This window comes from Lithobates pipiens, unplaced genomic scaffold (genome assembly GCF_037356315.1).
Source record: "Lithobates pipiens isolate NorthernLeopardFrog02 unplaced genomic scaffold, aLitPip1_a1.2 Scaffold_25, whole genome shotgun sequence".
Lineage (NCBI taxonomy): Eukaryota > Metazoa > Chordata > Amphibia > Anura > Ranidae > Lithobates > Lithobates pipiens.
In genome coordinates this window covers 95,140,541-95,164,601 of record NW_027507787.1, presented here as the reverse complement: position 1 = coordinate 95,164,601, position 24,061 = coordinate 95,140,541, and the positions used below count along the sequence as shown (strand labels likewise).

The window sequence follows — 24,061 nt, the reverse complement described above, 5'->3', positions numbered from 1 at the left end:
GATATACTTCAATTACATAATAGCTTTACCGTCGTGGGGAAAGTCTGCATCACCAACTTGGGGGACTCAACCTTCAAAGCACTAGCCTGTGGAGGATGGATTCCCCTCCCAGAACAACAGCATGGTGGAAAAGGCTACTCTCTCAGAATACTAGCCCTGGTCTTGAATACCAGCCTTGGGGGGGGGGGGGGGGCTTCCCACTAAAAACACCAGTCTGCAGAGGGCTTGCCTGTCACCAGGCTAGGGGGTTGCCCTTCCAGAAAAACAGCATGGAGGGAAGGGAGCCTTTCAGAACACCAGTTTGAGATTCCTGAACACCAAGACTTTTCTGCACATTCAGTACTTCAGAAGAAGTTAAAAAAATTGTGTTGTTAATGTACGACTTACACATTGATCATAGGGGGCAGGTAGGTGACACCCCTGGAACAAACAAAAATTTAGGTGGGTCCTTTTGATCCCTTACCCAGACTAATTATATAATTATCCCAGACTGTACCTCTTAGCCTAGGCACACATATTTGATTGTAACACATGTACTTTTTTTGCTCTTTAATTGTGAAGAGGGTCAGGAATTTTTCATACGTTATAAACAATTCCTGCAATTGTATGCTGACAATCTTTCTCAAGGAAGGCTGGTCAGTTGACACTGCTCTCTGCAAACATTTTTACATATACTGTACATATGCATTCATTTTAGATTTTTGAACCTTGGCACCCCAGATGTTTTGGAACTACCTTTCCCATGATGCTCCACTACACTGCAGAGTGCATGAGCATCATGGGAAATGTAGTTCGAAAACATCTGGGGTGCCAAGGTTTGCCGTCACTGTTCTAAGGCATCAAGGGAGACAACATCTCTTCAATTGTACGCAGACAAACATTGAAGCAACACAGCTCAGAAGCAACATGCAGCTGGCAATATAGAGTAAGTGTCTTGTTTTATTGTTTTATATGTTGTTTATTTCTTTTATGTTAATTTTTGCACAAGGGATTTCTGTGTGAGCACTGCAGGAATTGTTTCTAGTGTTTGATTTGTGCTGCTTTTTGGAGGATTTAGGCTGTCTCCTAGTTGACTGCCCACATATCTTTTTAACCACTTGTTGATCTCCTATTTGCACATGAGTCATTTATTGTAAATTTTGCATACATACTTGCACATTTTCTGATAGATCCACTTTAAATTAAGCCAAAGAAAGGTGGAGAGAAGTTCTCATTCACTTTCAGTTCAGTGGCACTTAGGGCCAATTTGAAAAAATAAATAACTTTGTGAATGTCTCAACATTTGTGTAAGCATAATGTAATGTTTGTAATATGCTTGTGTAGCCAGGTGCTTGGCTAGTAAGAGCAATTTAGGACACTGTGGTGCAGCTGCTCCCTCTGCACCCACTGGACTGCCATGCTGGATTTAGCAAAACTGTCAAACTCTGGTCAGGGGGGAACTATAAACAGAAGAGTTCAAACGACTTTAATGCAAGTTGCACTCAGCCATGGGAGAGGTAGTTCAGAAGAGAAACCTTTCTATGAGAATCAATGCACCGGTGGACCACAATTCCCCAGGAGAGACTGTAGTATGAAGGAGAAAGAGCTGTGTTTTCTTAGACCAGATACCAAGTGACTTCCTCTTGATGCAGTGAGACTGGGGAGCGCATACCTAAGTGTGTGCTGTGCCCACTTGTATGCTACAGTCTGTAACTCTCGGTGCTGAATATCAGAGCACTAAAGACAGGGGTGTTATGACCAGGGCTGCTGTTAGAAATCACGGGGCCCTATACAGCCTACCCCCCCTGAATATATAAAAAAAATCACAAAAAAATACACTAAAATCATTCAAAGCACACACAAACACAACAGAGAACCTGTGTATATTGGCCCCTTTTTTAAATTGTTTTTCACATCCTTTAAAACATTTTTTTTTATGATTTAAAAAAAGTTTACATTTTTAAAAATGATTTAACTTTAAAATTTGTAACAATTATTGATTGCAATTTCAAAAATTATATTGTTACAATTTATTTTTTTATGGGGGGGGGGGGGGGGCACACAGAGGTGATCAGGCAGAACAGGGTGGGGGATCAGTTCAGAGGAAGCAATTGCAGGAACAATGACCTGTGTCTCCCCCTCACCACTGCTTTTATTACTACCTAAACTGGTGTTTGATACTAGTTTTCTATTACTGAACTTTAGAAGTGTACAGGAGATCTAAATATTTGTGCCCTCAATAGTATTGCAGTATCCATTTGCTTGACCTGGTGTGTCAGAAGGAGCAAGGTTGTTTACTGAGTGGGAGCAAAAGAACTAGAGAACCCAATCTACTAAGCGGCTACTGCAGGGTTAGCGCTACTTGTGTAATGGTTTCCTTATTGCCTTTCGGTGGGCGAATGTAACAACTCTGAACCTTCAATTCTAAGAGAAAAATAGCTTAAGAACATTCCACCATGAGAGTTCTTAGGCAAAAAAGATTCAACCAGCAGGGGAAATACGATAAGCGAGACTTCCGCTCTGTGTGCAGTCTACGGAGAATCTTGTGAAAACAGGCGCACAAATGGGCGTTCAGTACTTCTAGGGTAGAATTTTTTTTGGTGAATGAGTAGGGGTACAATGTACCCCTTACTCATTCACATAGGGAGGGCCAGTATAAGCCCTCAGTCCACAGACCCCCATAACCTTTTCCTCTTGCCCTTGTCCTCATAAACATGGGGACAAGGTCCTTTGTCAGGGGGTCCACATACTCATCCCTTCCTTTCCTGACCACCCAGGCTTTAATGGTCTGGTCTGGTATGGATTTTGGAGAGACCTCACACTTTTTTTTCTTGTTTTCTGCGTAATTTCAACTTAAAATCCATACCAGCCTAAAATGTGTCATTTTTTCACGAGGCCTCCTTCAAATCCTTACAGATATAAAGGGCCTGCTATGATTTTTTCTGTGGAGGAGACCCCTTGACATTTTTTCCCTCACTGTTTGTTTACATTCACCTGTCAGTTGGGAATCCACTGCTAAATGTTTCACTTCACTCTGTGATGGCTCTGATGAAGAGGGCTTTGCCTGTGAAACACGTAAGCCTCACTCCCAGGATATTGGCATTCTATGAAACTTTCCATTGGATTGGCTGCTGGATTGTATTGATGTGCACAATTATACTTACCTTTGTCAGGAACTCTTTTTATCAAATGAATTGCTTTTATGGTAATGCATGATACACCCTTGTTCTTTTTCTTTTAGCTATTGCTAAGGATCCCTCCCTATCTGAAGAGAGCAGCAAGGTCCATACATGACCTGTGTAATTTATGGAGGAACTACTTTTGAGATGTTACTAGAAGATACTTACTGTGTGAAAGTTTTTAGCAACACAAAACTGATAGGGCACTTAGCCCTTTAGTGCTGGTTAATATCTAGCTATTGCAGTGTTAATAATACCACTGCTAAATGTTTCACTTTACGCTTGAGCCGCTTGAGTATGTTTGGTTCCGTACTCTGCATCTCAACCCCAATAATAGTCTCAGCGCCCCTCTGGCACACCTAGCAATGATGTAAGCACAAGGACCAACGAAAAATACACAAGTTATGATAAAACACAGAAATTTTCTTTACTATAAGGTTTTCTGTGGAAAAGTCACACAGTAACAGGGATTTGGGGTCTTATAGACCCCATATCTCTCCATAAGGAAGACCTGCCACATGCTTATTGCTGTCATTAGGATGTTTGCATTCCCTGTGACATCAATAAAAGTGATAAAAAAAAGCTACAGTGTAAAAATAAATACATTTAATAATTAAAAAAATACATTTTTTAATCCCGTGCTTGCACACAAAGGTGAACAGACGGGACAATTTGGTCCCACACACATGTAAACAGAAATCGTCCCACACATGTGATGTATCACCGTGATCGTCAGATCATGAGCAGTAATTTTAGCACCAGGCCACCTGTGTAAATCTGAAGTAGTAACCTGTAAAGGCTTTTAAATGGTCACCTATGGATAGTAAAATTGACATAGTTTGTCACAGTTGCAAGAGCATGAGCAATTTTAAAGCATGACATGTTTGGTATCTACTTGGCGTAACATCATCTTTTATATTTTACAAAAAAAAATGGGTTATGTATTGTATTTTTTTTTAATTTGCATTAAAATGAAAAGGTATATTTTTCCCACAAAACACTGCGCAAATACCATGTGACATAAAAAATAGCAAAACCCACCAATGTATTCTCTAGGACCTCTGCTTTAAAAAAATAAATATATAATGTTAGAGGGTTCTAAGTAATTTTCTAGCCAAATAGTTAATAGTAGTTTTTTCTAGACAAAAACACTGATTGTTAAAGGGTCACCTGTGGATAGTAAAATTTGACATATCTTGATGAAAATTGCGTTTGAAAAACTGCTGCGTAAATACCCTGTGACATAAAAAATTGAAAAAAAAAACACCAATGTATTCTATAGGGTCTCTGCTTTAAAAAAATATAGAAGATTTGGGAGTTCTAAGTACATTTTTAACAAAAATACTGATTGTTGCATGTGAATAAAAGTGCCAGAAAAGGCGCAGATTGGAAGGAGTAAAAGTGATTGTAAAGGCTGAAGTTTTTTTTTGTCTTAATGCATTCTTTGCATTCAGATAACAAACCTTCTATGTGCAGCAGCCCCCTCACCCCCCCCCCCCAATTCTTACTTGATCCAGCAATGTTGCACGAAAGCCTCAGTTATCCAGAACTCTCCCCCCTCATAGGCTGAGGCAGCAGCGGGCACCATTGGCACCCGCTGCTGTCGATCTAAGTCAGTGAGCCAAGGAGGAGAGAGGGGGTGGGGTGGGGCCGGCTGTAGCTCCATGTCTGAATGGACACACAGAGCAATGGCTCGGGTCAGGTGCCCCCATAGCAAGCTGCTTGCTGTGGGGGCACTCGGCAGGAGGGAGGGGCCAGGAGCACCAAAGAGGGACCCAAGAAGAGGAGGGCCGCTCTCTACAAAACCACTGCACAGAGCAGGTAAGTATAACATCTTTGTTATTTTTAAACAAAAGAAAACAAGGATTTAATATGACTTTAAGCTATTTTTCTCTAAGGATCGAATATTAGGGTGTTGTGTTAGTATTTTTTTATGCTTGCACGAATGTTGCAATACTCACAAAGCTCATTTTTTAAAATAAATTGTCCGCTTACTGTTTTAAAATGTTAGTTGGTGTGCAGGATATAATGTTACTGTAACAAATATGCAATACATACAGTTCTCTTTAACTTTAACTTTGACTTACAGAGCATCTTACCATTGTCCACTTCTTACCTGCCGAGAGGATCTAGCAGCCAGAGACAGACGGCCAAAATTAGAAAGAGTCACCGATGCACAGAACTGGAGCACATTGGCAATTATCATGAAAATTAAGATATTTTGTAGGCGCTGTGCAAAAGAAACATTGTGAGAATTAAATGTATACATCTCTGTTTTAATATTATAATGTATGACCAGATTTAAAGATGAATTTAAGGTATGGCTATTTTGCATAGATACATTGTTCCAGCTTGGACCAATATAAGTACACTATATTACCAAAAGTATTGGGATGCCTGCCTTTACATGCACATGAACTTTAATGGCATCCCAGTCTTCGTCGATAGGGTTCAATATTGAGTTGGCTCACCCTTTGCAGCTATAACAGCTTCAACTCTTCTGGGAAGGCTGTTCACAAGGTTTAGAAGTGTGTCTATGGGAATGTTTGACCATTCTTCCCGAGGTGCATTTGTTAGGTTAGGCTCTGATGTTGGCGAGAAGGCCTAGCTCACAGTCATCCCAAAAGTATTCTATTGAGTTGAGGTCATGCTTTGTGCACTGGTTCAAAAAGTTGAATATATTTTATTGGTATTTTAGGTGATAGACCAACACAAGGTGACAAATAATTGTGAAGTGGAAGGAAAATTATAAATGGTTTTCCAAATTTTTTACAAATAAATATGTGAAAAGTGTGGCGTGCATTTGTATTCGGTCCCCCTGAGTCAATTCTTTGTAGAACCACCTTTCACTGCAATTACAGCTGCAAGTATTTTTGGGGATGTCTCTCTACCAACTTTGCACATCTAGAGAGGGAAATTGTTGCCCATTCCACTTTGCAAAATAGCTCAAGCTCTGTCAGATTGAATGAAGAGCATCTGTGAACAGCAATCTTTAAGTCTTGCCCGAGATTCTAAGTTGGATTTACCGTAGGTTTGGACTTCGCCCGGGCCATTCTAACACATGAATATGCTTTGACCTAAACCATTCCATTGTTGCTCTGACTGTATGTTCAAGGTCATTGTCCTGCTGGAAGGTAAGCTTCCGCTCCAGTCTCAAGTCTTTTGCAGACTCTAATGCCGCATACACACAGTCGGAATTCCGGCCAGAAAAAGACCGATGAGAGCTTTTCATCGGAAAATGCGACCGTGTGTATGCTCCATCGGAATTTAGCTGTCCGAATTTCCGCCAGCCAAAAATTGATAGCATGATCTCAATTTTCCAGACGGAAAAACTTTCTATCGGTAATTCCGATCGTGTGTATGCAATTCCGACACTCCAAAAAATCACGCATGCTCAGATTCAACTACGAGACAGAAGCTATTGGCTACTGGCTATTGAACTTCCTTTTTCTAGTTCCGTGTTGTACGTCACCGCGTTCTAAACTATTGGAATTTGGTGTGACCGTGTGCAGGCAAGACAGCTTGAGCGGAATTCCGTCAGAATTACGTTGGGAAAACCATCAGAGCTTCTTCCGACGAGAATTCCGATCATAACAGGTTTTCTTCTAAGATTTCCCTATATTTGGCTCTATCCATCTTCCTATCAAATCTAACCAGCTGGTCAGATTTGATGGGAAGCTTCCCTTTACCTGCTGAGGAAAAGCATCTCCACAACATGATGCTGTTGATGTTTCACAGTGGGGATGGTGTGTTCAGGGTAATATGCAGTGTTAGTTTTCTACCACACATAGCATTTTGCTTTTAGGCCAAAAAGTTCAATTTTGGTCTCATCTGACCAGAGCACCTTCTTCCACATGTTTGCTGCCTCCCCCACATGGCTTCTTGCACACTGCAAATGGGACCTCTTATGGCTTTCTTCTTGTCACTTTTCCATAAAGGCCAGATTTGTGGAGTGCATGAGTAATAGTTGTCCTGTGGACAGATTCTCCCACCTGAGCTGTGGATCTCTGCAGCTCCTCAAGAGTTACCATGGGCCTCTTGGCTGCTTTTCTAATTTAATGCTCTCCTTGTCCGGCCTTTCAGTTTAGGTGGACAGCTATGTCTTGGTAGGTTTTCAGTTGTGCCATACCCTTCCCTTTTTCAGATGATGGATTATACAGTTCTCTGTGAGATGTTCAGATCTTAGGATATTTTTTATAACCTAACCCTGCTTTTAACTTCTCCACAACTATATCCCTGACCTGTCTGGTGTGTTCCTTGGCCTTCATGATGCTGTTTGTTCACTAAGGTTCTCTAACAAACCTCTGAGGGCTTTACAGAACAGCTGCATTTATACTGAGATTAAATTACACACAGGTGGACTCTATTTACTAACTGGGTGACTTCTGAAGCAATTGTTTCCACTGGATTTTAGTTAGGGGTATCAGAGTAAAAGGGATACAAATACATGCCTCACCTTTCAGATATTTATTTGTAAAAAACTTTTAAAACCATTTATCATTTTCCTCCCAGTTCACAGTTATGTGCTACCCTGTGTTGGTCTATCACATAACATCCCAATAAAATACATTTACATTTTTGTTTCTAACATGACAAAATGTGGAAAATGGGTCCCAGCTACAGTGATGTATAGTAAATAAAGTAGCCCAATTAGCCTGGACAGCATTCAGAAAACCTCCTTCTATTTACTCAATAAATGCAAAGTGTTCTCTGATCGAGATGGAGATTATGACATCAGCGCCCTTTTCTCTATCTCGTCCATTCAGAGAACAATTTGCATTCATTGGAAGGCATTCCCTGAATGGCACCTGTACCGAGAAAACGACGTGATGTGTTCAGAATGCAGTAATGATGACTACTACAGTAATTTGCAGCTTTTGCAAGGTTTTCGTCTTTTGTTTACATCCACCTGTCAGTTATGAGTTCCTGGCTGACAGCTGACTGAGCAGTGCAAGGATGAGTCATTGACAACCAATGATTTTATATACAAATGCCTATGGCATAGGGTCAAAAACATGCTGCACTTGCACCAAAGAAGGGCCTGCACCTTTTCTAGAAATCACACCACACTTTTCAGACCATCTGTTGTGGGGGTGTGGTCTGGGAGTTTCTTGATTGTGTCCACCAGATACATTTTACCTATAGAAGCCATGCAACACCTAACCCAAACTCGCTAACTTATTGCATCTTTGTTCTTTCTCTTTTGTATTTTTGTAGTAACTCGTTTTACATTACTGGTCAAGTCCTATTTCCCCTGAGGAAGACATTGTAATGGTGAAACATGTAGGGAAGATTTGACCCAACAGTACATCAAAACCACCATCATTCTGGCCCTACATATTATATATTTTGTGCTCCCTGTATTTTAATTGCTTCTCGCCATGTATTTGAGTCTATAATTTTCCGTTTTAGTTATGTTGTAATACATTTTTTTTTATATATCATAATTCTTATTCTTCTGAGTGTTTGGCACTGTAATAATCACTCCCTTCCCAACTATTCACCTTTTTTAACAAATTTTTGGGCTGAGGTTCCGTATCTGAAATGGACCCCACTGCCATTTCTCTCCAAACCTTCCTCATTTTGTTTTGCATTTAGGAGAAACACTGCTGAGCCCATGCCTGCTCCGCCAGTCATGCCTACCTTTGCCACCTCACTCCCAGTGACAGAATGGGGTCCGGGTTCAAGAACAATTCAAAAACTTTACTAAAAGCACTGCTGGAACATTACATCATCAAAGTGCATCCTAGTCCATTTCCTAACTGGCTATCTTGTGGGTGCCTATATTTCTAAAGGTGCTATTGCCATACACTTTTTACCAAATATCGGTAACAATACATTGCAATCCCTACATACAAAGAAACCAAAACAAGTAAGTTCAGAAATTAATTTATGTGTAATAAAATGAAATGACACAGGGAAAAAATATTGAACACATGAAGAAAGGGAGGTGCAAAAAGGCATAGAAAGCCAAGACACCAGCTGAAATTATCAGTAATTAGAAAGCAATCCTGCCCCTTGTCGGTGCAAATTATTATAAGCCATTTCAGTCTTAACTGATGGCCTATAAAAAGGTGTCTCATTACCAAGGTGTCACACAAACATCTCATGATGGTTAAAAGCAAAGAGCGCTATCAAGACATTCACAACCTTATTGTTGCAAAACATACTTATGGCATTAGTTACAGAAGGATTTCTAAACTTCTGAATGTTCCAGTGAGAATTGTTGGGGCCATAATCCAGAAGTGGAAAGAACATCAGTTCATCATAAACCAGCCATGACCAGGTGCTCCTCCCAAGATTTCTGACAGAGGAGTGAAAAGAATTATCAGAAAAGTTGTCCAAGAGCCAAGGACCACTTGTAGAGAATTTCTGACAGACCTGGAATTAGCAGGTACAATTGTTTCAAAGAAAACAATAAGTAATGCCCTCAACTGAAATGGCTTATATGCACACTCACCACGTAAGACTCCATCGCTGAAGAAAAAGCATGTTGAAGCTTGTTTAAAGTTTGCTGCACAACATTTAGACAAGCCTGTGAAATACTGGGAGAATATAATCTGGTCAGATGAGACCAAAATTTAACTTTTCAGATGCTGTAATACACACCATATTTGGGGATCAAATGGCACTGCACATCACCCCTAAACACCATACTAACAGTGAAGTTTGACTATCATCTCAAATTTACCGTGCATAGTGACTTACGATCAATACCTTTTCTAGACGTTAACATTTTCAAACAAAAGGATGGTACATTGGGCAGCTCGCTGTATAGGAAACCCACTGCGGGGAATACTGTACTCCATGCCTCTAGTGCCCACCCCCAACCATTGATTAGAAGTATACCATATTCACGATACCTATGTATTAGCAATTGCTCCAATGAAAACGACTTTTTGAAGGAATGTAAATCATTGAGAGCAAGGCTTTTAGAAAGGGGCTATACTAAGACTACCCTAAAAAATAGACAGGACATTGTTTGGTGCTAAGATAAAGAAAGAAACCGGAAGATACTGTAAGGATTGTTACCGCATATTCTAATAATCATGATATGGTGAAAAAACTCTGGAGAGACATTGGCACCTCCTTACTGGGGATCCAATTCCAGGAAAATATATTGGACAATATCCCCAAGTCACATATAAAAAAATGCAGATCGCTAAAAGATTGTCTAGTCCACAGTCATTTCCAGGAATCTGTGGGGCCTAGTGAACATTTGAAAGGCATGTTTAGATGTGGCAGTTGTGAGTTTTGTGGCTGGATCATGGAGGGAGTATCTTTCATACTCCCCAATGGTAACATGCATAGAATTGAACATTAGGTGAACTGTTAAACAAAATGTTTAATCAATATTGCATGTAAATGTGTATATTTTATATAGGAAAAACGTTTAGGAATTTTTGGAGTATATATGACCACATCTACTACATTAGAAAAAATCTACTCTATACCCCTTTTGGGAGACATGCTGCCCTTCAACATAAACATGACACGTCAATGGTGCAGGTCATGGTAGCAGAAAGGATTGTTGAAGACCCTAGAGGAGGAAATGTTGATAAGAAGCTATTGCAGTGGGAAGCCAAATGAATTTTTTTATTAAATGCTACCTTTCCTCCGGCCCTTAATGAAGCTCTCAGCTACACATAATTTGAGGGCTGAAAATGGATGGCCCTTTAAAACCTTAATTTCTCTCCGCAATATTATGGTGAAAACATTCTAAATAATGATAGTTATGCTACTCCCATCTATTTGTATATGTCCCAATAGACATGTGGTCAAACCATGAATTTAAACTATGTATCATTAATCACTATTTTGATACTTGATATTGTAATTAAATAGAAAATTCATAGAAAATTTTTGTGGGAGGTGTGGATAATGAATGCAGCGGTTTAAATCCCTATTTTAGTGTGGGATTAAGGTTTTTTGTCTTGGTCTGGAATACATCTGTTAAGTGTATATGTTTTTGGCGTGCCAGTGTGTCTCCCAGATGTGATCTAGATCGGGGGGGGGGTTTATCTATTATAGTTACTTATGGGGACCCCCTGTGGGGTAAACATCTGGCTGCAGGTTGGCTCTCCATATCCCCTGCATAGCCATGGTGGCAGTGTTGTGGTGGTTGGAGTAAGGGGAATTCCCCTCTATAAGTATATTGCATACACATTTGTTTTATTAATTATACAAATGGCTACTGTTGACAGATGAATATACTGTCATTCAGTATTAGCCCTTGATGAGTTTGCATGTCACCATCTGGTTAGAAATACCTTGCTTGGTTATAGCGGTTGATGTAGCATCGTTTATTATTAGAGGTTGTATTCCATGGTTTATTATTTTTTCTAAGTGTCTATTGTTTGCTGCTGCGCATGAGCGCACTTTCATCCCAGAGTTAGTCTCTGACGTCCCTATGGCGCAAGTGCGCCATACTGCCGTGCTGTCTATTCACGTCGTATGGGGGATTTCTTCATAAGATTGCAGGTGAATGCCCTATACTCTGGCACCCGATGGTATGGGCCTCCACAGCTGATTGTAGTCAGCTATTATCTGATGGTTTGTGGCGCCATTCCCTTTTCCTATTTAAGGTTTGAATGCTGGCAGTATCTGTGGGTGTGGTATGATTCAGGACATACATTGTCAGGTGAGTCTATGTGTGTGGACTTTGATTGCACTTGCAACTATTCTTACCAGCATTACTGCAATGGTATTTATTGACTAAAGAGTAATTTGATTTTATTTTGCCTTCTAGAACTCTGTGTATTAAGATATTATTTATTTTTCTAGATCTCAGTCTATCTTCTGATGGTTCTTTGGAAGGTTTTTAATAAGTCATTCGATTACTGACCCTCTCCTTAATACCATTGAGGTATCTGACTATGTTTGTGATTCTAATAACCATTGTGGTTAAACAAAGGATATTGCCATTTGCCACTTAATATATCTTATGTATTTCCTACTTTATATAGGATCTAACAGGACTGCGGGTCTGATTTAATGATACAATACACTGACTTTTGTCCCGTTGTAGTGATTTTGGGGATACTCTCTGTCCAGGGAGTATTGCATTGATATGGTTATGAATGCATTGATTGTCCTTTAAATTTCTTTAGAGGCTGATGTTCATTTTGTCCTCCTTACAGAATGGGGTACTGTGAATTATTGGCTGATTGATCTAGGGATGTTTCTCGTTGGTCTGGTTGCCTCTGGGTGGCACTTGGCATGCCACATTTATAAGGGCTCTCTCTGATATGTGAGGGGCCCTTCATATACACTGCTCCCCATATTACTTATGGGGACTATATTATTATAAGATATCTGGCTGCGTTTCTTATGCGTTCTGTGAACTATGATATTTGCCTCCTTTCTCTTCTATAGAGAATCCCTCTCTTTGCAGTCAAGCAGAAAAGGTCTTGAGGAAGCATAAAGCGAAACATCGACCTCTCTGACTAAGCAGCATTAGGTACTCTACATATAAACATTGCGTGGTTATACCAATGAGAGCTTTAATTCTCTTGTTTTTATTCTGAACTCATTTTTTATTTTGTAATATATAATAAATCAATTTTCATAAAATGTTATAGTGTTCCTTTTCTGGTACCGGTAAAGTCCGCTAAAAATGTCCTCTATCCCTTAAACAGTTCTCATATGGATGTGAGACCCCTTTAGCTATTCTATAAATAATTTTATTACACATAACTTAATTTCTGAATTTATTTGTTTTGATTTCTTTGTAAGTATGGATTGCATGGGTTGTTACCGACATGTGGTTAAAATGTCATGTTAATAGCACCTTTAGAAATAATATTTATCTAGAACAATGGTGACATGTTAAATACCGTTCTTATTTTACCCAATGTATATATCGACTGGGAAAGAAGGCAGGATCCGAAAAGCTGTGAAACTGATGGAAAACGCTCAACTCTTCCCTGCCCCGGGCAGCCTAAACTCACTTTACTGAAGCAGTACGTTCTTCCTGTAGACACCTGCCTACATATGTTTGTCTTAGGAATGCTTAAATCCACTTCTAAGCCTTTTTTTTTTTAAATTAAAATACACTTGGGCTGCTTTTCCACCTTAAATATAATAATTATAGAAAATGTTATAGTGTACTCACATTTACATTGTACTCTGAATAGGCTATCCAGTACATGTCATAACTCAGCACACCGAGCAGTATGATGGACACCATAGAGCTGATTATGTTCATTGCCAAAAATGCTCTCACCTATCCAAAGATAAGTAGGTATAAGAATAGTTTATCTCTGAAAATTATACTTTGCAAGGGAATATAAACATTCCAGGGCATCAGTATCAGCTACAAGCACTGACCGAAAGCCACATTTTACTGCCTTTCTAAGACATTGAAGAAAGTTAATCACATTTAAGTTTAAATTATAACTAAAGGCTATTTTTTTTCACATCTTGGACAGATTCTAGAGGGATTAGAACACCTGTAAGGTTTATTGATGTTGTATGTGCCCCCCTTAAGGCGTTTTACTCTCTGATCAGTGACAGCCACACTAGGAAGCACGAGGAGAGGTTGGTTTACACTTACCTCTCCTCGTTCTTCAGCTCTGTGACCTGATCGCGGGACACTGGCATCGATTGGGTCCTCGGGTCCCGCGGTCACAGTCATGGAGCTCAGGACCGGGCCGCGAGTGTGTCGCCGCCGGCGCGTGCACGACCCACGGCAGGGCTCCTAAAGGGCAACGTACCTGTTTGTGCCTGTGCCCAGCTGTGATATTCTGCTGACGTACATCGGCGTGAGGCGGTCCTTAAGTGGCTAAGGTAGCAATACTCATTTATGCACAGTATTTATGGAAGAGCAGCATTGTTCTCCTAGGATAAGAAGAGTGTTAGGACTACAGAACTTCGTCCCCTTTCCCCTACTCCATAGCATAAGGAAAATGTGTTCTGTAGTTCTGTAGTCCACAGAGGAGTTTCGGCAGGACTGAGAGTTTCTGCTTCTTGAAATTTTAGCCAACAACATTTATTTTGGCAAATTTACTCTGTTAGGTTGGGTTCACACTGAAGCGATGTGGGAACGCCGCGAATCCGGGGCAGGTTCCCGCATCGCATGCCTCCCGCCGGCAGTGCACACTGCCCTATGCGGACTGCTGAGAGTGTCAGTGAAACCTTAATGACACCCCCAGATCAGTTTGCATATCTCAGTGCGATCTGCAAACTCGGACAGGAATCGGTTTGCCTGGTGTGAACACCCATGCGATCCGATTCTGCTGCAGACCAAAAAAAGGGTCCTGTGCGAGTTTGGAGCGGGTGTGATGCAAATTCAGCCATACTATCTGTATGGCTGAACTCGCATCGCACAGATCGGATGTGATTTGCACTGCAGTGCGGTGCGAATCACATCCGGGTCTCCCAGCCGCAGCAGTGTGAACCCAGCCTTAATCCCTAGTCGGTAATAATCCATGTTGTGATCAACTTACTAAAGAGATAGTTGGTTTTCGTTTTCTTCCCACTGCGATTGAGAGACTTCCTGTGACGATGTACTACAGATAGCAAAAAAAGTGAGTGTTAAATATTATCTATATATCTGGTAAACATAAGCATTATATATCGAAAACACTATTTACTACATACAAGTCATGCTAATTTTCAACCAACAAAGAATGGGTAATCTGCCAATTTTAAAATAGCTGAATAGGTGGCTAGGCGCTAAACTGCAGCCCAATCATATAATTGTATATCTGCAGCCAGGTGCAGGTGCAGAGGAAGGTGCATTGGTAATTACCTCAGAAGCCTCAGAAGTGACCAACGGGGTGATAAGACAGGTGATTCCAAACATAATAAAGGCGCTCCAGAACACTCCCATGTAAGTGTAGTAATGCCAATAAATACCAGGATTGACAGGCACTCATAAATGCAAAAGACAGTCTTAGGCCCACACATTTTCACTGAACCACAATGTCCAAAGAAAGAGCCACAATTTTTTAAAGACGCAATAAAAGTGTCTTACATGGTGCAGCCACACAGCATGGGTTTGTTGAGACACACCAAAAGGCTCTAAAACAAAGCTGGTAACCAGGATGACATATTTCGGGCCATGCTCCTTTCTTACACCTGCCTCAACCAGCTTCCATTCACCTGCTATAGTATCCCAGCACTGCACTGTGTAAGACTCTTTTATTGTGTTATTAATAAATTTTGGCTCTTGCTCCTCCCCTGAACTTCCTATTAAAGCCATGCCTTTACACTTCTTGTTTACCAGATTATTGTGCTGTCTGCAGCCAATATCTTGCTCTTGTCTCTCCTGCTGCCATCCATATCTTTGCTACCATTCGTTACCAACCTTTGGCTTGTTCCTCGACTATGCTTCTGCTTGATCCCAACCTGCAACCACTTGTTACTGACCTTTTTGGCTTCTTTACTAACTATGCTTCTGCTTAATATCTACCTGCTTTATCTGCTTACTCACCTCCTAGTGAGGCAATCCTAAGGATCAACACACAGCAAAACCCATCTCCACCATCAGGAGCTCTGGTGAATACTGATTAGTACTTGCACCTTGGGTGAGGCTGTGTCATTCGGCAAGGTGGCCTAATTGTATACCTATCCAGCTGGCTGGTGGGAATCTCTTTACTGCTACTGGTCTCCAAGTCTGATCCATAGTTGTGACACATGCCCATTGTAGGTGCTTTTGACTGTGGACACGGGTCAGCATAGGCACCCTGACTGGTCTGCGGCCCCATATACAACAAACTGCACTGTGTTTTCTGAAACCTTTCTCTCAGAATCAGCATTAACTTTTCAGCAATTTCAGCTCCAGTAGTTGTTATATACTTGCAACAGTGGGCTCACAAGAGCTGCAGTTTTGAAATTTGATGTGACCCAGTCATCTAGCCATTACACTTTGACTCTTGCCAAAGTTGCTTAAATTCTTACACTTGCCCATTTTATTATGCATTCAACACAACTTCAAGTGACAACATGTTCACTTGTTGCCTAATATATCCCACTCACTTCCAGATGCTATTTTATGAGATAATTAATGTTATTCACTTTACGTGTCAGTGGTCATAATGTTATAGCTGACCAGCATACATTTTTAACTTTGTTTTTGCTGTATATACAGTGGGTAAAATAAGTATTGAACAGGTCACTATTTTTCAAGGTAAATATATTTCTAAAGGTGCTATTGACATAAAATTTTCACCACATGTTAGTAACAAACCATGCAATCCATATATACAAAGAAACCAAAACAAATATGTTCAGAAATTAAGTTATGTGTAATAAAATGGAATTAGACAGGGAAGAAGTATTGAACACGCTAACTAAAATTTGTTTAATACTTTGTACAAAATCCTTTGTTGGTAATGATGACAGCTTCAAGACACCTCCTTTATAGAGATATAGTCACATGCATTGCTCACGATTTGGCCCATTGGCCCAGGATTTGGCCCAGTGATTTTGGCCCATTTTTCCACACAGTCTTCAAATCATGAAGTTTCCGCAGGCCTCTTGTATGAACTCTGATCTTTAGTTTTTTCCATAGATTTTCTATTGGATTTGAGTCAAGTGATTGGCTGGGCCTAACAATTGTGAGTTTCCTTGGCTTTGTGTAGGGATGAGCCGAACACCCCCCAGTTCGGTTCGCACCAGAACTTTCGAACGGACCCCAAATTCGAACGAACGTTAGAACCCCATTGAAGTCTATGGGACTCGAACGTTCGAAATTAAAAGTGCTAATTTTAACGGCTAATATGCAAGATACTGTCCTAAAAAGGGTTTGGGGACCTGGCTCCTGCCCCAGGGGACATGGGTCAATGCAAAAAAAAGTTTTAAAAACGGCCGTTTTGGCGGGAGCACTGATTTTAATGACGATTAAAGTGAAAAAAAAAAAGTGAAATATTCCTTTAAATATGGTGCCTGTGGGGTGTCTGTAGTATGCCTGTGAAGTGCCACATGTTTCCCGTGTTTAGAACAGTCCCTGCACAAAATGACATTTAACGGAAATAACACCATTTAAAACTGCTTGCGGTTTTAATGTTATATCTGGTTCCTGCAATATGGTTGAAAATCATTGAGAAAAATGGCATGGGTAGCCCTCCCTGCCCATTACCAGCCTATTTGGGTCTTGTACGCATATTAAGGGGAACCCCGTACCCATATTAAAAAAAGGAAATGCGTGTGGCCCCCAGGCCCTATATACTCAGAACAGCAGTATACAGGCGGTGCAAACAAGACAGGGACTGTGTAGGTTTGTTGTGTTAAGTTGAATCTGTTTGTAATTTTCAACTGGTACATTTTTAAAGTGTAGCTCCAGTCCTGTATAATTTGTTTTGTTGTCAATCTTTTTTCATCTCACTTGCTGTTGTCTCCTTCCGTTTGCAAGTAGGAGATGTTTGTAAATTGGATGTTTGAAAGTAGGGGCCTGCCCTATATGCTCTGCAGAAATGGCGGAACAAGGTGTTGGTTTTGCCACAACATTGTAAGCCCTCAAAGTGACTCTTGGTGGGCGCTGGAGCGCCCTGCTGTGAACGATTATATCAAGAATTGTAATTACATGCCATTGTTGAACAGTGGTAGAAAAATTGACCTTTGGTGGTTGTGGTGCTGGTGCCACAACACTATAAGTCCTCACCGTTACTCTGGGTGGGCACAGGAAGGGGCCCTCCTGTGAAATATTATATCAAGAATTGTAATTACATGTCCCTGTTAAACAGGGGCAGAAAAATTTGGCCTTAGGCACTGCTGCTGGTGCCACCACACTGCAACCTCTGCCATATACTCTAGTTTTATTGCAGGAATTAGCCCTGCTGCAAAGCATTGCATCAAAAATTGTACTTAAACGCCCCTGTTAAACAGGGGCAGAAAAATTGGGCCTTAGGCACTGGTGCTGGTGCCACCACACTGCAACCTCTGCCATATACTCTAGTTTTATTGCAGGAATTAGCCCTGCTGCAAAGCATTGCATCAAAAATTGTAATTAAACGCCCCTGTTAAACAGGGGCAGAAAAATTGGGCCTTAGGCACTGGTGCTGGTGCCACCACACTGCAACCTCTGCCATATACTCTAGTTTTATTGCAGGAATTAGCCCTGCTGCAAAGCATTGCATCAAAAATTGTAATTAAACGCCCCTGTTAAACGGGCAGAAAAATTGGGCTGCTGGCATCACCCAGAACCAAAAATGTTCTTCCAACATATCAGCGGAGGAGGAAGAGGATAGACAATCAACATAACAGGACAGTCACTCAGCATCAGCATAGGCAGTCTTGAAGGGATGTGGTATTTCAAAAAAAATTATTCGGTTACATCAGCTTCAGGTGCTTGGTAGCTGTGGGTGATCCAAGACTGATTCATCTTGATGAAGGTCAGTTGATCAACTGATTCGGTGGACAGGCGCACCCTGTGATCGGTAACAAAGCCACCAGCAGCACTGAAGGTGCGTTCCGAAAGAACGCTGGATGCAGGACAGGCCAGTAGCTCAATTGCATACTGTGCAAGCTCTGGCCAGTGATCCATCCTCAAGACCCAGTAAGCCAGAGGATTTTCGGTGGGAAAGGTGTCCAAGTCTGACCTTGCCCCTAGGTATTCCTGCACCATGTAAATCAGACGCTGGCGATGGGTGCTGGAACCGATCATACCTTGGGGCTGCGGACTAAAAAATTGTCTGAAAGCATCAGTCAGACGGCCACCTTCTCCACCGCTCCTTCTGACCGATGCCTCAGCAACACGTTGTCCAGGACCAGGAGTTTGTAACCTCCCAGTCTCTGGGAACGCGTTGCACAGACCTTTCTGCAAGGCCTCCCGGAGATGTCTCATCCTCTGCTCCCTCTGCGATGGCAAGATAAGGTCGGCAACCTTACCCTTGTACCGTGGATCAAGGAGAGTGGCCAGCCAGTAATGGTCCTTCTCCTTGATCCGAAGAATACGAGGATCCTTCCGCAGGTTTTGCAGGATCAGGGAGGCCATGCAGCGTAGGTTAGCTGAGGCATTCGGTCCGGAGTCCTCTGGGTCACTAAGGACAACATGATCCACAGCTACCTCCTCCCAGCCACGTACAAGTCCACGTGTTTCTTGGGACTGTAAATCATCCCTATAAGACTGCTGCTGCTGATGCTGAGTGCCAGCCTCCACCTCCATGCTGACACAATCATCCTCCTCCTCCTCTTCCTCCTCCTCATCCTCTTCCTGTGTGATGGGTGGCACAGCAGGAACACTGTCTGGATAAAGGGGGCCTTGAGAGGCAAGGAAGTCCTCCTCTTCCTGCCTCTGTTCTGCCTCAAGTGCCCTGTCCATTATTCCACGCAGCGTATGCTCCAAGAGGTGGACAAGAGGTACAGTGTCACTGATGCATGCACTGTCACTGCTCACCATCCTTGTGGCCTCCTCAAACGGTGACAGGACAGTGCATGCATCCCTGATCATGCCCCACTGGCGTGGTGAGAAAAAACCAAGCTCCCCTGACCCTGTCCTGGTGCCGTAGTCGCACAGGTACTCATTGATGGCCCTCTGCTGCGTGTGCAGCCGCATGAGTCAGCGGTAATATGCACCTTCCACATGCCGGTAGAGAGCCGGAATCGCCTTCCGTGAGAAAAAGTGGCGTTTGGGGACCTGCCACTGAGGAACCGCACATTGTACAAACTCACGGAAGGGGGCCGAGTCTACCAACTGAAAAGGCAGCAGTTGAAGTGCTAGCAATTTAGCCAAGCTAGCATTCAACCGCTGGGCATGTGGATGGCTGGGAGTAAACTTCTTCCGCTGGTCCAGCAGCTGGGGCAGGGACATTTGCCTGCTATAATCGGACGTGGGTGTACCGCTAGCAGAGTTCCCGGAAGCACTTGGCTGTGACACACCTAATTCTACACCTTCATTCCTCTCAGAGCAGGTTTCAGAGAGGACTGAAGGTCTAGTGGGGTTGGAGATGCCAGCTGATGAGGAGCAAGGAGAGGTCCGCTTTGTTCTTTGGTGTGGGTCTTTGAGGTACGCTTGCCAACGAGCTGCATGGTAGGTCAACATATGTCTGGTCAAGCATGTGGTGCCCAAGCGGCTGATGTTTTGGCCACATGAGATACGCTTGAGACATATGTTGCAAATAGCAGCGGTGCGATCTGATGCACTCGTCTCAAAAAAGGCCCACACCAAAGAACTTTTAGAATAACGCGCAGAGGCAGCGCTCTGAACAGGCGGAGCTCTGCGGTGTGATTCAGTCGGTGTGCTGCCCCTAAGCTGGCCCCCGGAGGGCATCCTGCCTCGTTGGACATGTGCCTCCTCCTCCTCCTCCTCCTCCTCCTCCTCCTCCCTCCTTCCAGGCACCCACGTGGAGTCAGTGCCCTCATCATCCCCTCCCTCTTCATCGCTGTAGCAAACCTGGCAGTATGCTGCAGCTTGTGGAACATGACTGCCAGATTGCTGTCCTTCTTGAGCATCCCCTCTCTCTGCGCTCACGCTACTGCCTTCCTCTAGCTGAGTGTCATCATCAGAGCCCACAAAACACTGGGCATCCTCCTGGAGCATGTACCCAACACTGTGCTCAAAGAGTTCAGGACACTCCTTAGGAGGACGTGGTGGGTCTAGGGAAGGAGTCACTGATGATGACATTGAGAGGAGGGAAGACGATGCGTTGGCAGCTGCTTTGCTACTACCCTGAGACTGGGTGAGAGAGGATGAGGAGGATGAAGAGGGCTTGGTCATCCACTCTACCAAGTCGTTGGCATGTTGCGGTTTAACATGTCCAGCTGCCGAAAAGAAGGACAAGCATGTCCCATGGCCACGTGCTGATGACAATGCACCGCGTCCACGACCAGCACTGTTTACCTAGACACAGAGCCTGCTTGCCCTCTTTTATCGGCTCGCGCCTGTCTGCCTCTCCTTGCTGGCCTTCCAGACATGGTAATGGCCTGAAGGAAGTTGGGTAAAACAGCAGTTGGGTAGTTTATATTGTGCTGGAGGCACACAACACCCACTAACTCCTGCAGATGCCTTTTTTATAGAACACCAGAGATAAAGGGGTATATACAGATGTATACTGTGCTGTGCTGGAGGCATACACAACTTCCAATAACTCCTGCAGATGGCAAGTGGGCTCAAATAGAGAACAGCTATGTAGGTGGATATAGCGGTATGTACTGGGTACAGAGCATGCAGACAGCACGCACTATCTCCTAACACTACTGACTGCAAGCTCTATTATTAAAGATAGATCACTAGCTATATAGGCGAGGTGAATATCGCGGTGTATACTGCGGTCAGGGCACGCAGACAACAACCAGAAAACAGCAGAGATAAAGGGGTATATACAGATGTATACTGTGCTGTGCTGGAGGCACACACTACTTCCAATAACTCCTGCAGATGGCAAGTGGGCTCAAATAGAGAACAGCTATGTAGGTGGATATAGCGGTATGTACTGGGTACAGAGCACGCAGACAGCACGCACTATCTCCTAACACTACTGACTGCAAGCTCTATTATTAAAGATAGATCACTAGCTATATAGGTGAGGTGAATATAGTGGTGTATACTGTGGTCAGGGCACGCAGACAATAGCCACTACACAACAGCAAGATAGGAAATCAGCCGAAAACGATCGGTGTGTACTGTGTTAAAGGTACACAGAACATCCACTGCTTCAGACGCCAACACACTACACGAGGCCGCCGCAATGGCGGCCTTATATAGTGTGGGGTGTGCACTACACAGCCTGAGCTATGATTGGCCACAGGCATCCTGCCTGTGGCCAATCATGGCTCTCCTCGCTGCTGGCGCTGCGATTGGCCAAGCATGCGGGGTCACAGTGCATGCTTGGCCAATCATGAGCCAGCAATGCACTGCGCCATCGCAGTGCATTGTGGGCCGTGAGCGCCACGCGAATTTGACACGAACGGACTAAAATGTTTGGATTTCGCCGAACGGACGAACAGCCAATGTTCGAGTCGAACGTACGTTCGACTTGAACACGAAGCTCATCCCTAGCTTTGTGTTTGGGATCATTGTCTTGCTGAAATGTCCACCCTCATTTCATCTTCATCATCCTGGTAGATGGCTGTAGATTTTTTATCAAGAATGTGTTGGTACATTTTTCCATTCATCCTTCCTTTTAATGATATTTGCCAGTACCGTATACATGCCAGCCCCACACCATAATGTTCGAAACTTCAAACTTCACTGTTGATATGGTGTTTTTGTGGTGATGTGCAGTGCCATTTGACCTCCAAACATGGTATATTTCACAAGCTTGTCTAAATATTGAGCAGCTAACTTTAAATAAGCTTAAACATGCTTTTGTCTTCGGCGATGGGGTCTTGTGTGGTGAGCGTGCATAAAGGCCATAGCAGGTGAGTGCATTACTTATTGTTTTCTTTGAAAAAATTGTACCTGCTAATTCCAGGTCTTTCTGAAGCTCTCTACAAGTGGTCCTTGACTCTGGGTCAACTCTTCTGATAATTTTCACTCCTCTGTCAAAAATCTTGAGAGGAGTACCTGGTAATGGCTGGTTTATGGTGAAATGTTGCTCTTTCTACTTCCGGATTATGGCGCCAACAGTGCTTACTGGAACATTCAGAAATGTAGAAATCCTTTTCTAACCAATGCTATCAGTATGTTTTGCAATAATAAGGACAACTTTTTATAGGCCATCAGTTGATACTGAACCAGTTGATATTAATTTGCATTGACAAGGGGGAGATTGCTTTCTAATTACTGATAGTTTTCAGCTGGTGTTAAGGCTTTTCATGCTTTTTTGGACCTCCCTTTCTTTATGTGTTCAATACATTTTCCCTGTGTTTTTATAACATTTTATATATAACATTTTATAACACATAAATTGATTTCTGAACTTATTTGTTTTAGTGTCTTTGTATGGATTGCATGGGTTGTTACTGGCATGTGGTAAAAATGTAATGTCAATAGCACTTTTAGGAATATATTTACCTAGAAAAATGGTGACGTGTTTAATACTTACTTTACCCGCTGCATCAGTCAATAGAATCAGTGTTTACTTACAAATGGAATTCCATACACGAAGGTCCAGTAGTGTATTGTATAGGTAAATATGGAAGTCAAATCATAACTAATCACTCCCAGAGCAATATAAAATAGCACAAGACTGACTCCTATAGCCTGTAAAAGATGAAAAAAAAAGCAAAAAAGAAATGTAAGAAATTTTTTTGCTTTGATGGGACTCTATTATCCAAGTAGCAAAGTACCAAATATATAATTTAATAATTTAAAGACCACTGTGTGTTCATTATAAATTAAGCGTTTCATCTTTAAGGAGAGATGAGGGTTAATCTTCCCTCATCTCTCCTTCAAGTGATTGTAAAGTCTTGTCTTTTTTTTTTTATAACACACATGTTATACGTACCTCCTCTGTGAAGTGGTTTTGCACAGAGAAGCTTTGATCTTCCTCTTCTCATGTGCCTCTTTGGTGCTCCTGGCCCCTCCCTCCTGCCAAGTGCCCCCCCAGCAAGCAGCTTGCTATGGGGCACCCGAGCCGAGCTGCAGCTCTGTATCCATTCAGACATGGAGCTGCTGTTCGGCCCCTATCCCTTCTGATTGGCTAACTGACTTTGACAGCAGCGGGAGCCAATGGTACCAGCCACTCAGGAGGAAGAGTCCCAGATGGCTGAGATAATTATGGGCATCGCTGAATAGAAAGGGGACTCGGGTAAGTATTAGGGGTGCTAGAGCGTCTGCAACACCGAGAAGGCTTTTTATCTTAATGCATAGCATGCATTAACATAAAAAAAACCTTCTGACTTTACAACTCCTTTAAGACTTTCTCCAGGCACAGCACTTGAGACTGTAGTCACAACAGCTCCTCAAGGGTTCTCCACCACAGGTTTAGCCACAGCTCCAGCACAGCTCCATAAAACAAAGAAAGATCCTTGTGCTTTCCATAAAACAGGTTTATTATAAAGAAAAATTGTAAGAACAC

General features: G+C 42.4%; 1 protein-coding gene across 3 annotated transcripts in view; it reads right to left on the bottom strand.

Moving 5' to 3' along the window:
• LOC143930421 (uncharacterized) overlaps positions 1-24,061 on the bottom strand; it is a 277,574-nt gene that overhangs the window by 152,214 nt on the left and 101,299 nt on the right. For 2 of the 3 annotated variants that reach the window (XM_077454728.1, XM_077454727.1), the window contains exons 3-6: positions 23,128-23,244; positions 14,606-14,668; positions 13,273-13,383; positions 5,275-5,388 (exon numbers count right to left, since the gene is read on the bottom strand). In XM_077454728.1, coding sequence (XP_077310854.1) covers positions 5,275-5,388; positions 13,273-13,383; positions 14,606-14,668; positions 23,128-23,244 — 405 coding nt within the window. The remainder of the gene's footprint in view (positions 1-5,274; positions 5,389-13,272; positions 13,384-14,605; positions 14,669-23,127; positions 23,245-24,061) is intronic. The other variant, XM_077454729.1, reaches the window with a different exon arrangement.